We start from the raw sequence: 13,276 nt of genomic DNA, 5'->3' as shown, positions 1-13,276 counted from the left end.
TAATGCCAGCAGTGATGGAATCACTATTATGATGTATTTTGTAGGAATTAGGGACTGGGGACCAAATGAAATTGACCCTGCATACAATTATGATGAAACTCCTGGGATTGAAGATTTTCTAACTTTCAGGACTCTCTACAATGTCTTGATGGCAAACTGTGTATTTGGACATGTGCAAGACTGAGTAAAAATTATCAAATAGAGCTTATGTTAACTAAGAGGTCACTTATAGTGCAAGAGATGGTGTGTCAGTGGCATTCTGGATACATTCGAAAGTGGATGCTGCAGCAGCATAAGAAAAAAGAAATTCCAGTGAAATCTGTAATGAGGAATGCTGAGAAATTATGGCACATCACTATGGTTCAGAGACAGATATCATTTGACACCACATGTAATGTTAAAAGATTGTTAAAGTCGTAATGGCAAAACAGTAGTTCCAACACAACAGTGATATGTTCAATTGAAAGTAAGGCATTTGGATACCACACACAACTAGATTGAAAAGGGAATTTTAGAAGAGTCTTTCATGAAAGTGTTAGGTTGGTTGTTCATATGACACATAGTTACCTTTCACCCAGTTTCCAAGTAATAGCATAGAAGTGTTAAAGAGATCAGGAAACAATCAAAGACTGCTGAGAAGGAAAAGTGAGAGATTGTATGAGAGAGAGAGAGAGAGAGAGAGAGAGAGAGAGAGAGAGAGAGAGAGAGAGAGAGATGCACAAAGAAGTCTGTCAGAAAAAAGTGGAAATGTTGGTCGAAGGCAGAAGCTTTCATATTGAAGGCACTGCATCTGACAACACTGCCTGCCCCAGTCTGCCAGGAGTCTTGACAGCATCATTAACAGTGGCTGGTTGTTGTTTTTACTTTATTCTAGGAATTAACCAGTATCTCTTAATCTCCCTGACAGATTTTGCCTTTCATAGCCTATGCTGTGAGTCTTGTTCTGGAGCCAAATCTAGATTGTGACTAAGCCATTATCCCCATAACTTCCTCCTACTTATCAAACAAGGTATGCAACTGAATCTCTAAGGAGTCTTGAAAAGTATGGAACAAGAACTGCCAGACTGAAGTTCTGAGCTAAGCAGTGAGACAAGCTCAGATTTCACTGCTTTGCCTATATTTTCTTCATCCATTCGGAAAGTTCTCTTTCCAGAGGACAGTCTACTCCAATGGAAAAGTTTTGTTCTGAAGCTTGAACTGGAAAGAAAATTAACTTCAAAAGAGTTGTGCAATTAGGTGCTCCTAATGCACACTTAATCAATAGTTTTATTTTCTTACTTAATCAATAGTTTTTATTTTCTTTGTGAACATACGTGAGTTACACAATTACACAATAATGGAAAATCCAGGATGTAAACAACATAAATAATGTGGTCAGGTCATTGCTCACCTGAATATGAATGTAATGCTATGCAACGACACAATAAGATATTATGTAAAATCACCAATTTTAACATTTTCTGCTCATCTAGTTTCAGAAGAGTAAAATTAGACGATGAGTAGAAGTTTGAAAGGCACAGTTTTTAAGAGTAACTATGTGCCACCCAGAATTTATCTACAGATGAGCTGTTGCTTACCCTTGCATTTGTGTGTATGAGGTATGCAAGTGATATTACCTTAATTTTGGCAGGGGAGACAGAACGTAGACCTTCTCGACTCTGACTGCGATCACGACTGCTACTTGATGCTCTACGGCCTCGGTGCTGATCAGTTTGTTCCTGTAATTGTAAAGCAGTGACATGAAACATAATGATTTCATTGATACTGTAAAAATGACTTAAAAGAATACACATGTAAAAAAAGGATGAATTCCAAATGTGTAAACACCATAGCAAAAGCTAAATTAGTGGAAACTGTGTATTTGGAAAAGGGGAGGGAGAAAGAGAAAGGGGGGAGGGAGGGAGAGAGGGGTGGGGAGGGAGAGAGAGAGAGAGGGAGGGAGAGGGGGGGAGAGAGAAGAGAGAGAGAGAGAGAGAGAGAGAGAGAGAGAGAGAGAGAGAGAGAGAGAGAGAGAGAGAAGGAAGGAAGGTCAGAATGTTGATGTAGTAGGGGAACTGTTTGCTGAAAATGGGCGTGCAATGAGGTCTACAGGAGATCATCAGAGGGTAGCCACTTTTAAGAAATGTAGAGAGGAGAAAAGGAAGACACCTTTCTCCCCTCTTGTATCATGCTGTTAACAAGAGAACTGTCACACGTGTTTTCTTGCATAATTTAAATCCAGCATATGGAAGTAACTAGCACTTCATCTGATCAAAGCTGAAAAAGCTTTTGCAAGCTGGAGTTAGGGTGACACCTGGTGATGGGTCAGGACATGGCATGGTCCTCAAGATACTTGAAACAATAAATTAATTAAGCAGTCAAGAATTATGCCATCTCTGATACTATACTGGTCTTACAAAATTGACTGGATCAGGTCTAACACACTAATATACTATCAAAAGTACATAAAAAATACCCATTTCATTGTCTGCTCCAAAAATATCAGAAGTTAGTTCTATGCTACTACTAGGAATTTTATATTTGTGCATTTCTTACTGTGATTTATATTTTATTGTATTTTCAATAACACTGTTAGCATTCTAGCTTTCTGAATGTTCATTAACATTATCATCAGGATACTACTGCCTTACCTCTGATGAGAGGCCAGTGTCAGATTTTCTACTCCTGCGCAGCCGATACCTCAATCCAGTTTCTGACTTACGGCGATTTTCTTGCTTCCTCTTTTCTAGGTATTCTGGGGCTGAATGCTGTCTCTTTGGGGCACTCTTATCTGCCATAATCTCATCTGAAATAAAAGAATATGTTAAATAACTGAAAAAACAGGCTGCTTCAGCATGTTTCTATATAATGTCATGATTAAACACAAAGAGAAAGAATGAAAACACTGTGACAATAGCTTTCTTTGTAATGTCTTTTCTTTAGTAAGTTTTTGCAAGACTAATAAATTACCAATCAGAGAGGAGAGAATAAATACCTAAACTGGATTATAATAGCAGTCCAGTGAAAAGACGTGACAGGTAGAGTTTCAAAAAATGCAGAAGGAGAAATATAGAATCAGAAGAACAAAAACTCTTTTTTTAATGCTTGAATAAGAAAAATATAGAAACAAATATTTAAATATGAATAAAATCTCAACATTTTCATAATATCTTCATTCTTCTTGCCATGTATTAAGAGTAAATGAACAGAATATAAGGTGTTTGTTGTGACCTGTTCGCTTAACTGCTTTATAGTTTTGGTGTATCAGCATCCCTCCATTATTGATCCAGACTCCGTGGATACTTTTTTCTTTCCTTTCTGCTTTTAATTTTCTACTAATTACTCTCTTCTCACAGTTCTGAACAACACAATTCCAAGTGATTTCTGTATTTTGTGTCTCTATAACCTTTTTAATCTTCTGTAGCAATACGATTTGTGAAATCCAAAATTAACTAAAATCAAATTACGATAATCGAAAGTCCTAGATGAAAAGTCAACAATCATTGAAAAGCAGAACACCACTTGGAATTGAGGCAAATAATCAGTGCTGGTACAAAATGTGCGCTGTGCTTTGGTAACAGAAGGAAAGGTCGGCATAATAATTTATCCAAATTGACAGTTCTTTTATTCTCAAACATGGATGCTGCTAGTGACTTTGTCTTTCCATGTACCTCTTAAAAGCAAAGTTAATTCCACTATCTGTGCTGAGTTTGTTTCAGCTTGGCTTAAAACAATGCTTAAGACTGTAACACAAACTTGTAAATGAGCAATGTTGTAAACCACTTCTCCAGCATAAATAAACTGAATTAGCAAACATTATTTAGTACACATCTTTATAATACTTACCATCTGTTCTGTTCTGACCTAGTTCCATTACAAGCTGCCTGGCATGTGATGGAATGACAGCATTATAATTTTCTAAGATTACACGTTTGAGCTGCATTGTCCATTCTCTTTTCTGCTCCAGATTGCGGGCCTAAAAAGGTGATTTCATAATTATATATTTACAAGAGCTGATATTGTTCAAGCAAATACAAATGGAACAATCGTGTGATTATACACACCTGTAGAGTATACTGCAGTCTTGGATTGTCGAAAGGTATCACATGAAAGCTAAATGGTTCACCAGGAACACTCTCTATCAACATGAGATTGGAACACTGCAAAACAATGATGAATGCTTTTCAGTTTTGTCTTCAAATAACATTATTGTTAATTTTATTGTCCAGAATTGTTTTGTGGAAAGGAAAGGACTGCAGAATAAAATGGTGGTATTGAATGCCTTATATGCTATAGTAACTATGTTCAGTCAGCACAAACTGGAAGTTTAAGGATGCAATCTTTTCTACGTAAAACAAGAGTGAAAACATTCATGATGTCTGTGGTAATTTATGGAAATAATTGTGCAAAACACCTTAGTATATTCCCATACTAACCATTATGTGTGTTTTATATCCAAGAATACCCTCTTCTTTCTTCTTGGTGATGAGTAACATTTTATCAAACAAAAATGCATGTCTCATTGCTTTTGCACCATACATCCTAAATGCACCTTCAGCACAGAGCTCACCAAATGTTGTAAGATCTTCACCCTGCAAACAAATTACAAAAGCAACACTTCAGTCTCCCAACTACAGACATCAAGCAAGCCTAGTAGCTTTGCTGAAGTTCCTGTTTTTATTCTGATGCTCTCTTGTTCTTGTAGTCATGATGGGAAAGAACAGTTTGCAACACAATTACAACTGAATCTGAATCAAACTTCACTGCCTTGCCGTTGGAGAAGCATGTTTCAAACTCATATGAAACAAGAAATTGGGAGAACGGTAATTACTTTTAATCCACAGAGTAGATGAAGAGACTTGCAGTAATTACTGGCATGAGACTCCTGAAGACACAATAAATAGTGTATCGATGACGAAAAGGGCTTTTACAGGTAGTATAAGATTTGAGTCTGTGTGTAAAGACTCTTCAGGGTGGGGCCAATTCACAGAAGTCACATGAAATCAAAAATACTATAAATTACTGTGTTCTTTTATATTAATGGCTGTTGTTGTTTTACTTCTTGAATTCATAAATGGCTGACCTCCAATATGCTGTGTTAAGTTAAAAATAGTCATTGACCATCATAAATATACATAAACTATGTCAAAACAATAACCAGTTAATAATGTTTATTAATTAAGATTATTAATTTTTTAGTTTCTCTTCATGATTCTGTCATGAAAATGTGGGTGTACAGGTTTGAACATTATTATTTCACTTTATATTGAAGTTTTGACAGTAGTTACAGGAATGGTACATGGTGCATAGATGTGAAAACAGCTGGTAACAAGGAGAAATCATAAATATTGTTAGCATATTGGGGGTAGTAAAATTAATTTGCAAAATTTAATTATGATTTGACTGAGTTGTGTACATGCAATCTCTCCTCACAGTACACCTTCCACAATATTTTTAACTCCTAAACGTAGGTAACTATATAAATTTTTAAGTATTATGTGCTTAACCACACTGTTAATTTACAAAGAGACAAGTAGATATAAGAATGTACTACACTAATTTCTACACACCTCCCAGCCGTACAGTAAACTCTGAATCTCTTGCACTCGTACTGCATGTTCATGACGTCTCTTCATATTATTGATATGATGAGCGATGCCTGTCATTGTTGAGAGGGCATCTACAATATCGCTGTAACCTTCTGCTTCATAAACATAATGCTTCACTATATTCTGTAATGTAAAATTGTTTTATATTAAGATTTGCATAATCTAAAAGTGAACACTACAGTTATTTTGTGTGTGTGTGTGTGTGTGTGTGTGTGTGTGTGTGTGTGTGTGAGAGAGAGAGAGAGAGAGAGAGAGAGAGAGAGAGAGAGAGAGAGAGAGAGAGAGAGAGAGAATCTGCTACTAATTACTACTGATATGCACTGTATAAAAATGAAGCACATGAAATCAGCTCCAATGTTAAGACCTATAAAGTTGAACAACTTTCTGGTAAAAAGAAATTTACATGTGTCATACTTTTTGATACTGTACAGTTTGTTCACTGAGTACTTAGGTTCAAAATATTTCATGTTATAAATGAGACAACCTAGTGCATCACTATTAATTCTTACATGTGAAAGCCTTCCTTTAAATGCACACACTACTTTATTCTACTTACACCTTGAAGCATTTCTATTATATCTGTACCAGTCTGAGTCTGCAGCAGACTCTACAATAACTTAGGATTCTATTTTAAAATCAAACTTATCCACCAGATGCACATCCACACAGAGGTGGAAGTATGCAATGCATCAGAATGGGGTGAACTTTTCTAGAATTCCTCCAGTTTATGGAAGAGAGTGACTTGGACGCTTACTACAATGTTGTATTACACAAAAGGAGAATATCTAAATCATCTGTTCTAACACTAATGTCCTCCCCCATTTCCTCTTGTTCAAGACAAATGTACCACATAGTTTAGAATGTGACACATAGAATTAAAATATTGGTGGAAATTAAAACATAATATCTACAAAGAGTAAAAAGATTAGCACAGACAATAACCATTATAACCATTACCAATAGCACTGATGGTCAATAGAAAGCATATTTCTTTTACCTGAAGCAGAAGGTGGTACTTCAATATCCTTTGCACAGGCTTCAGCAGATAGGAACCTAGTGGCAAGGTGTGCTGTAGAGATGCCTGTCTCTCTCTAAATAACCTCACTATGTCCTCCTGGCGCATGAGTTCAGTCAGAAGTGATACAGTTCTGCAAAATAATTAAATTTTAATTTCAGTACAAACAAGGAATTGCTTTTAATTTTATAACAACCAGAAATTTCTAAACAGAAATATGGGTATTAAAATTATGATATAGGCCTATATGTAGTTTACTTTTTGCATTTCCATATCATGACAACATAAAGGTAATCAATTACCAGAAGTTGAACAAAGTGATTTGAGGCATTGTTGTCAAGTTAGACCTTTACAAAAAATCATTTGGTGAAAATATACACATGAAGTTTCCATTTCCTTTCAAAACACTATTTCTTTAAACATTCACTGTACACTGTGACAAAGGGAGTTGAAACTCATATAGCGAATCCAGTAACACAACCTTAGTTAGGTGCCGGGTAACTTGGGGCACTACAAGGTTGTCAGTCCATCATCATCTTTTTTTCATCTCACAGTAAACAGAAGCTGATTTCATTGCAGTGTGTTCATGATTACAACTGCTGCAGTGTTTTTCACTCTTTGTATGCTGCACATATTCTGTTTGATTTTTACTTTATATGTTATATTGTATGGTGTAAACAACTCCATACTTTCTTTTGCTTCATATAAAACAAAAGCTAGTTTTGCCACATGGTGTTATGTGGACTCATGTACATTTGCTCCTGCCTAAGAATCCATGTGTGAACTGCTCAATTTAAATGCAATGTGAATATTTTGCTTGTATTCTACTTTATGTTTGTTCCCATTCTTTCCTTTCTCTAACATGCTCTCATTTAATGGAGAACATTTGACAGAACTGGTATTCAACTTTACTGCATCTTGTAATGGAATGACTATGCAATTCTTCTTTGAATGATTTTGGTTCTTGCCAATGAATATACTCTGTAGTAAAAATGACAATTCTGTCGGAAGCTGCTAATGCGAAACTCTCCAGTAAATGTGAGAAGTACAAAAAATGTATGCAAATGAAATTAAGTAAAACACAACACAGTTAACCCTTTATTTGGCAATGTTTGTCTCAAGCAACATCAAATTTGCACACTGTTTTCTATTACATGCTTCAAGTTTCATCCTTGGATGGGTAATGGTGCATGCCAGTAATGTTTAAGCTCTCGTATACAGCTACACTCTGTTGTCGCTGGTGAAAAGATTCAGAATAATGTGCAGCTTTAGGAGACATTGTGCAAGGTCATATTGCAGTTTCTTTCAATTTTGTGCTGCTGCTGTTTGTTGTGCAACAAAAACTGTTTGTAAATGGAAAGAGGAAATGCTGAAGGTGAGTTACTATACAAATGTTTTAGCAAATTCTTACCTGGGTCATGGCAAAAGGACTTATCTTTCTTGGGAAGAGGAAACCTGGCTTTGAATATTTGATGGATGACAAGACCAGAAGCAGAAGAACAAAAAGAAGAAGAAGAAGGTAACAGCAGCTTCTGAGCTGCTGAATGATGTACGATATGATCCCCTCAGGGACAGTTGACTGTAAATTGAGGAAAATGTAAAACTGTGCTGTGCTTTGTGCCAAAAATGAATTTTTTTTCACATGCAGTACTGCAAAATGCAACAATTTTTTCAGCCACAGGAACAACATTGTAGTACTTTTATTGTAGCACTCTTGCATCTTTTGTGGGCAGTGATACTTGCAGATGATGTGCTGTATTTTGCAACAATGCATGTAAAATTGTTCACATGACCATATACATCTACTTTAAGTAATTTAACATTTTGTCCATCACAATATTTTTGCGTGTGCCAAATGAAGGTTTAAATGAGGCAGTTCATGCATGGATTTGTTGGCAAGTGCGAGTCAGTCCCCCCCGCACACACACACACACAAAAAAAAAAATTTACTTCAAACAATCTAATGGATGTGAGCAAAAATCAAGCAGAATAATGCTACCATGCAGTTCAAATAGTGCATTTCACGCAAGAAATCATATGAGGGATACAAGGTTTTGATGAAACAAGCTTCTATGTCCAGTCCTGTCAAATGACTTTTAGATTTTGACATATGGTATGGTGGAATTATTTCGACGTCATAACTGCCACACTGCCGAAATTTCAATAATGGGTTCTACAAATAAATTAATTTACAGTCAAAAGCCGACCATGATATCATTTACAAAATTTTACGTGACTGTGAATCTCTGTTACGAAAAGTTAATCCTACTTTTTATTGAGATTTATCGAATATATTGATTTGAAATGCCATGAAAACCTTTTTGATTCTAGACACGCACGTTACTTTTTTTTACGACGTCGACCCATAAAGAATAACTAAACATATTGTCATCTGAATCGTGTATTTGAATTACGGACACGGATATCGCGTCATATTTTCTGGTATTCAAAGTTCACTGCCACGCCACTTGGAGCGCTGCTGTCGTTCGATTCCGTATCGTAACAAGGTATGTCCTCACGTTGCCAATAGCAGACGGCCAAAAATAAAAGAGCATGCACAAAAATTTGTGGAAAAAACACATGTACGGATGGGCATTCTCGTATCCACACGTTGCTTTATTGAATAAGCAGTCTGCTATGAACCCCAGCCTTTGCCTGGGAGCTTGTGTTACTTTATTGTGATGATAATGCGACAGAAAAAAAAATGCAAAAGCAACTGTAGGTAAAGTATATAAACAACAGAGGTACGAGAAATACAAAGTGATGACAACGTTTTGTCTGCAAATTTCATGAGGAGGCTACAACGAGATTTTCTTCTTGGTAAACTGCAGCGATAAGGCTAGCAATAAACTTTTGTTACCTAGTAGCTATGTATTTGTTTGAATTATGTAGTCCTCATTTCAAAACAAATCATTTCAATTCTATGAAACTTATAGCTTGTAATGTGGAATAATTTTAATTTATTATTTGAATGTTTTGTAGCTCTTTTCACTGTAAGAAACGCGTAAGCTATTAGCATATTTTGCTCCTACATAATACTACAATTTGTATCTAGTATCATCTGTAAATATTGTTCTCATACATAATTATGATTCGTTCATGCAGTTCTCAATACTGGATCAAGGGAACGCGAATAAATACAAAATAAAAGTGATTATTCCTGAAACTGAGAAATAATTAAGAGAAGTTCTTAGTCGTTATATGAGGGTTCATTTACTTTTAATGCGTCATATGTAATTTAATCATGAAATATGATATGTAGATTAACATCCTCAGACTCGACAAATTTGGAAATTTCATGGACGCCAGAATCCATTAGAACGGAGGTTGCGTTTTTCAGTTTCGTGTCTTTTTGCATCATCAGTGTAATTCATTTCTATTTTCAGTAACTACTTTGTTGAGGAGCTACACACACCTCATAACTTCCTTTGTTCACATGTCAGGATCCTCAATTGTTGTGCTTTAAGTCACCATAGCGTGAATATTCGTCCACAGTTTTCCTTCTTTGAAAGATGCGGTATCTTATTCTTTACAAAAATATGATCGGGGACTTTTTATCCGTCACGTGACGCTCAGGTCAATATACCTCGGACTTTTATTCAAATAATCTTCGCAAGCAGCATTCCACAAGACTATTTTCTTTGTCTGGAATCATCTACAAACTTGAGCGTGCTTCCTTTGGAGTCAACAGACGTTATTACAAAGAATCGCTTTACAGCGTAACCTCAACAGACTACACTATCAAACACATATGGGACCCAGCTTCCTATCGTCTACTAAAAATCGCAAAGATTCCCGCCGAAGGCCCCTTACGCGCGGCTTCTGTTTCCAGGAAATTATACATGCACAAACGCGCATGCGTAGTTGCGCTGTTGAAAATTAATGCGCATGCGCAAAGAAGAACACAAAAAGGTATAGTGTGGATGCACTTTTATATTTTGTTCTGTGCTATACACAAACCAGAAATACTCTACTAGTTTGTCAACGGCCACTGTTTAGAAAACAACAAATGACAAGTTTTGAAACAACAGAGCCTTCCATCTACAGCTGTTTTGCAGTAACAGAAGTCTCTTAGAAATGCTGTAAAAATCACGGCACCCGGAGATGCCTTCACAGGATACGAAATTTCATTGAGCACCATGTAAAACCGAGCTGTTTTTGTGAATGAAGATTGTATTTACGTACATATTAATCTGAATTCTGAAGTACGGTATAGTGTCACAATCGTTTAAAGATAAGGGGTTTACCTTGGATAATTCGTGCAGTATTGAGTGTAGATGGAAAAACCTGCATTTTTCCGTACAAAGCAGCGCGCCACCTTCACAGGATCCAATCCACACTGCTCTAGTTCCTCAAGAAACCCTCTGCAAAAATGAGAAACATTGGCATATAAGGAAAGATTTGCAGTACTGGTACAGTAACAGTGCCTTAGATTATCGAGAGCACAGTAGTTTAGTATACTTTACTTTTCGTAACGGAATGAAATGAGTCACGTATACCGGTACTTGTTTCATAAAGTGAATGGCTGTTGTCCCTAGTCTGTTAAATTCTGGATATAGATACAAATACACATCACTAAAAATGTGAATTAAGTATGTTTGTGCAATATCACTCACCTGTTGAACATGTATATTTCCTCAATGTTGTTGAACAAGTCTTCGAGCTGTTTCTCAGTCAGAGGACAGTCTGGGCTGGACCGCCATTTTTCCAGGTAACCCTGCAGAAACATTTTTACCCTATTAGCGCCACAGCGCCAACTGAAACGTTTATGTACAGTTTACACAGCCGAATAAATTTGTACACAAGTATGGTGCACACGCGTCACAATTGAATCTGGGAGTGTACGTGTAAATTCAATTGTTTGTAAAGGTACAGAAGCTATTAACACCAGCTTATAATCAAACACGCAATCGTTTTTAAAAGTAGGGAAGCTCTTAATGCCATCTTATAATCAAACAGGTCGCCACAAGCACCGAGAAAATGAATGAATGTTAAATTTAGTCAATGAAGTCAAAAGTAAGGAAATGTTATATAGGGTGATCCATCTGCCGCTACCGATCGGTTTTATGCAACCCACAACGCATTCATAAACCTCGTGCATTATTTTCATGTTCTCTCGCTCGCTACACGCAAACTGTTAGTTCTACAGAAAAAATGAACAGCACCTTTTTGCTGGAAATTTAACGTTTCCTTGAAAAACTTCGAGATCTGCAGCCTCTAGCGAAAACGTATCCTATTACAAAATTTAACTATATAGAATTTCTTACAAAAAGGTCCTGTCAACTTTTTCAGTAGGACAGATACTTTGGGCTTAGTGAGCGAGTGAAGAAGAAAACCTTGCACGTGGTATCTGAAGCCGTTGTAGATCGTAGAATACCCAGTGGTAACGACAGCTGAATCACCCCGTGTGGCATAAGATTATGGTAATAAGAGTTTCCTATACAGGCTGTACTGTCACTAAACATAGTCGAAAAATATATGCTGTTTTGTGTGAAAGAAGGTAGCTCTGGTATGAGATGGAGTTTCAGCAGAAAAACAGTTAAAACTTCAATATGACAATTCATAATTCCGCTTTAGTTTGCCAATAGTTTTACCACACAATTCCTGGTGTCACCCAGGACAGCATCTCATTCGGAGTGGAATGGTTTGATGCAGTTCTCCACGCTAGTCTACTCTGTGCCGGCCTCTTCATCTCCGCATAACTACCGCATCCTACATCCATTTGAAGCTGCTTACGTAGCCGAATCTTTGATTACCCTCTACAATTTTACCGCCCCCCGTATTTTCATCCGTTACCAAATTAACTATTGCTTGAAGTCTCAGGTTGTGTCCTATCAACTGAACCCTACCTCTGGTTAAGTTGTGCCATTTTATTCACGTAACCTAATTATATACACGTAACCAAATTATGGAGTGAAGTTGGTAAAGTAATGACCTGAAAGCCTAACTCTAAAACACCTGGAGCAATTTCAATCAAACTTTGTGCCGGCCGTTGTGACCGAGCGGTTCTAGGCGCTTTAGTCCGGAACCGCGCTGCTGCTACGGTCGCAGGTTCGAATCCTGCCTCGGGCATGGATGTGTGTGCTGTCCTTTGGTTAGTTAGATTTCAGTAGTTCTAAGTGTAGGGGACTGATGACCTGAGATGTTAAGTCCCATAGTGCTCAGAGACATTTGAATCAAACTTTGTACATAATGGCTTCCTCGCTGGAAAGAGATACCGTAGCGTTTAAGACACCCATTGCACCCTCGGGTGTGGGATGGGATAACATGTCAAAATAATCAAAGACACTTATATTAGTGTCAGATCCGTAATTTTATTTGTTGCTGAGTTGAATGTTGATGACATTTAATCCCTGCAGACAGCGGTGATACTAAAGGGGGGGGGGAGGTATAAGAGGCGGTCAAAAAGTTTCAGTTTGAGGGCGTTGCTGCAGCGTATATGTAACGTAGTGCGACCTCGATGCGAGTAGGTACACCGAGGTGACAAAAGTCGTGCGATTCCTCCTAGTATCATGTTGGACTTTCTTTTGCACGGCGTAGTGCAGACATATTGAGCCATGCTGCGTCTACAGCCCTCGATAATTGCGAAAGTATTGCCGGTGCAGATTTTTGTGCACGAACTGACGTCTCGATTGTGTCCCACAAATGTTCGAGAGGTTCATACCGAGCTAAT

The 13,276-nt window shown here is 37.2% G+C and overlaps 1 protein-coding gene across 1 annotated transcript in view; it reads right to left on the bottom strand.

Annotated features, from left to right (window-relative positions):
- The window catches only part of LOC124595091, a gene marked incomplete at its 5' end in the record, with an annotated part of 177,884 nt that overhangs the window by 13,642 nt on the left and 150,966 nt on the right, over positions 1-13,276 (bottom strand). The window contains 9 exons of the mRNA XM_047133680.1: positions 1,617-1,718; positions 2,631-2,785; positions 3,826-3,955; positions 4,044-4,139; positions 4,416-4,571; positions 5,550-5,711; positions 6,586-6,736; positions 10,851-10,967; positions 11,220-11,320. Of these exons, the coding sequence (XP_046989636.1) occupies positions 1,617-1,718; positions 2,631-2,785; positions 3,826-3,955; positions 4,044-4,139; positions 4,416-4,571; positions 5,550-5,711; positions 6,586-6,736; positions 10,851-10,967; positions 11,220-11,320 (1,170 nt within the window). The remainder of the gene's footprint in view (positions 1-1,616; positions 1,719-2,630; positions 2,786-3,825; positions 3,956-4,043; positions 4,140-4,415; positions 4,572-5,549; positions 5,712-6,585; positions 6,737-10,850; positions 10,968-11,219; positions 11,321-13,276) is intronic.

The sequence above is a fragment of the Schistocerca americana genome, chromosome 2 (genome assembly GCF_021461395.2).
Source record: "Schistocerca americana isolate TAMUIC-IGC-003095 chromosome 2, iqSchAmer2.1, whole genome shotgun sequence".
In the NCBI taxonomy this organism is placed as follows: domain Eukaryota; kingdom Metazoa; phylum Arthropoda; class Insecta; order Orthoptera; family Acrididae; genus Schistocerca; species Schistocerca americana.
This window is presented reverse-complemented; position numbering and strand designations above follow the sequence as displayed.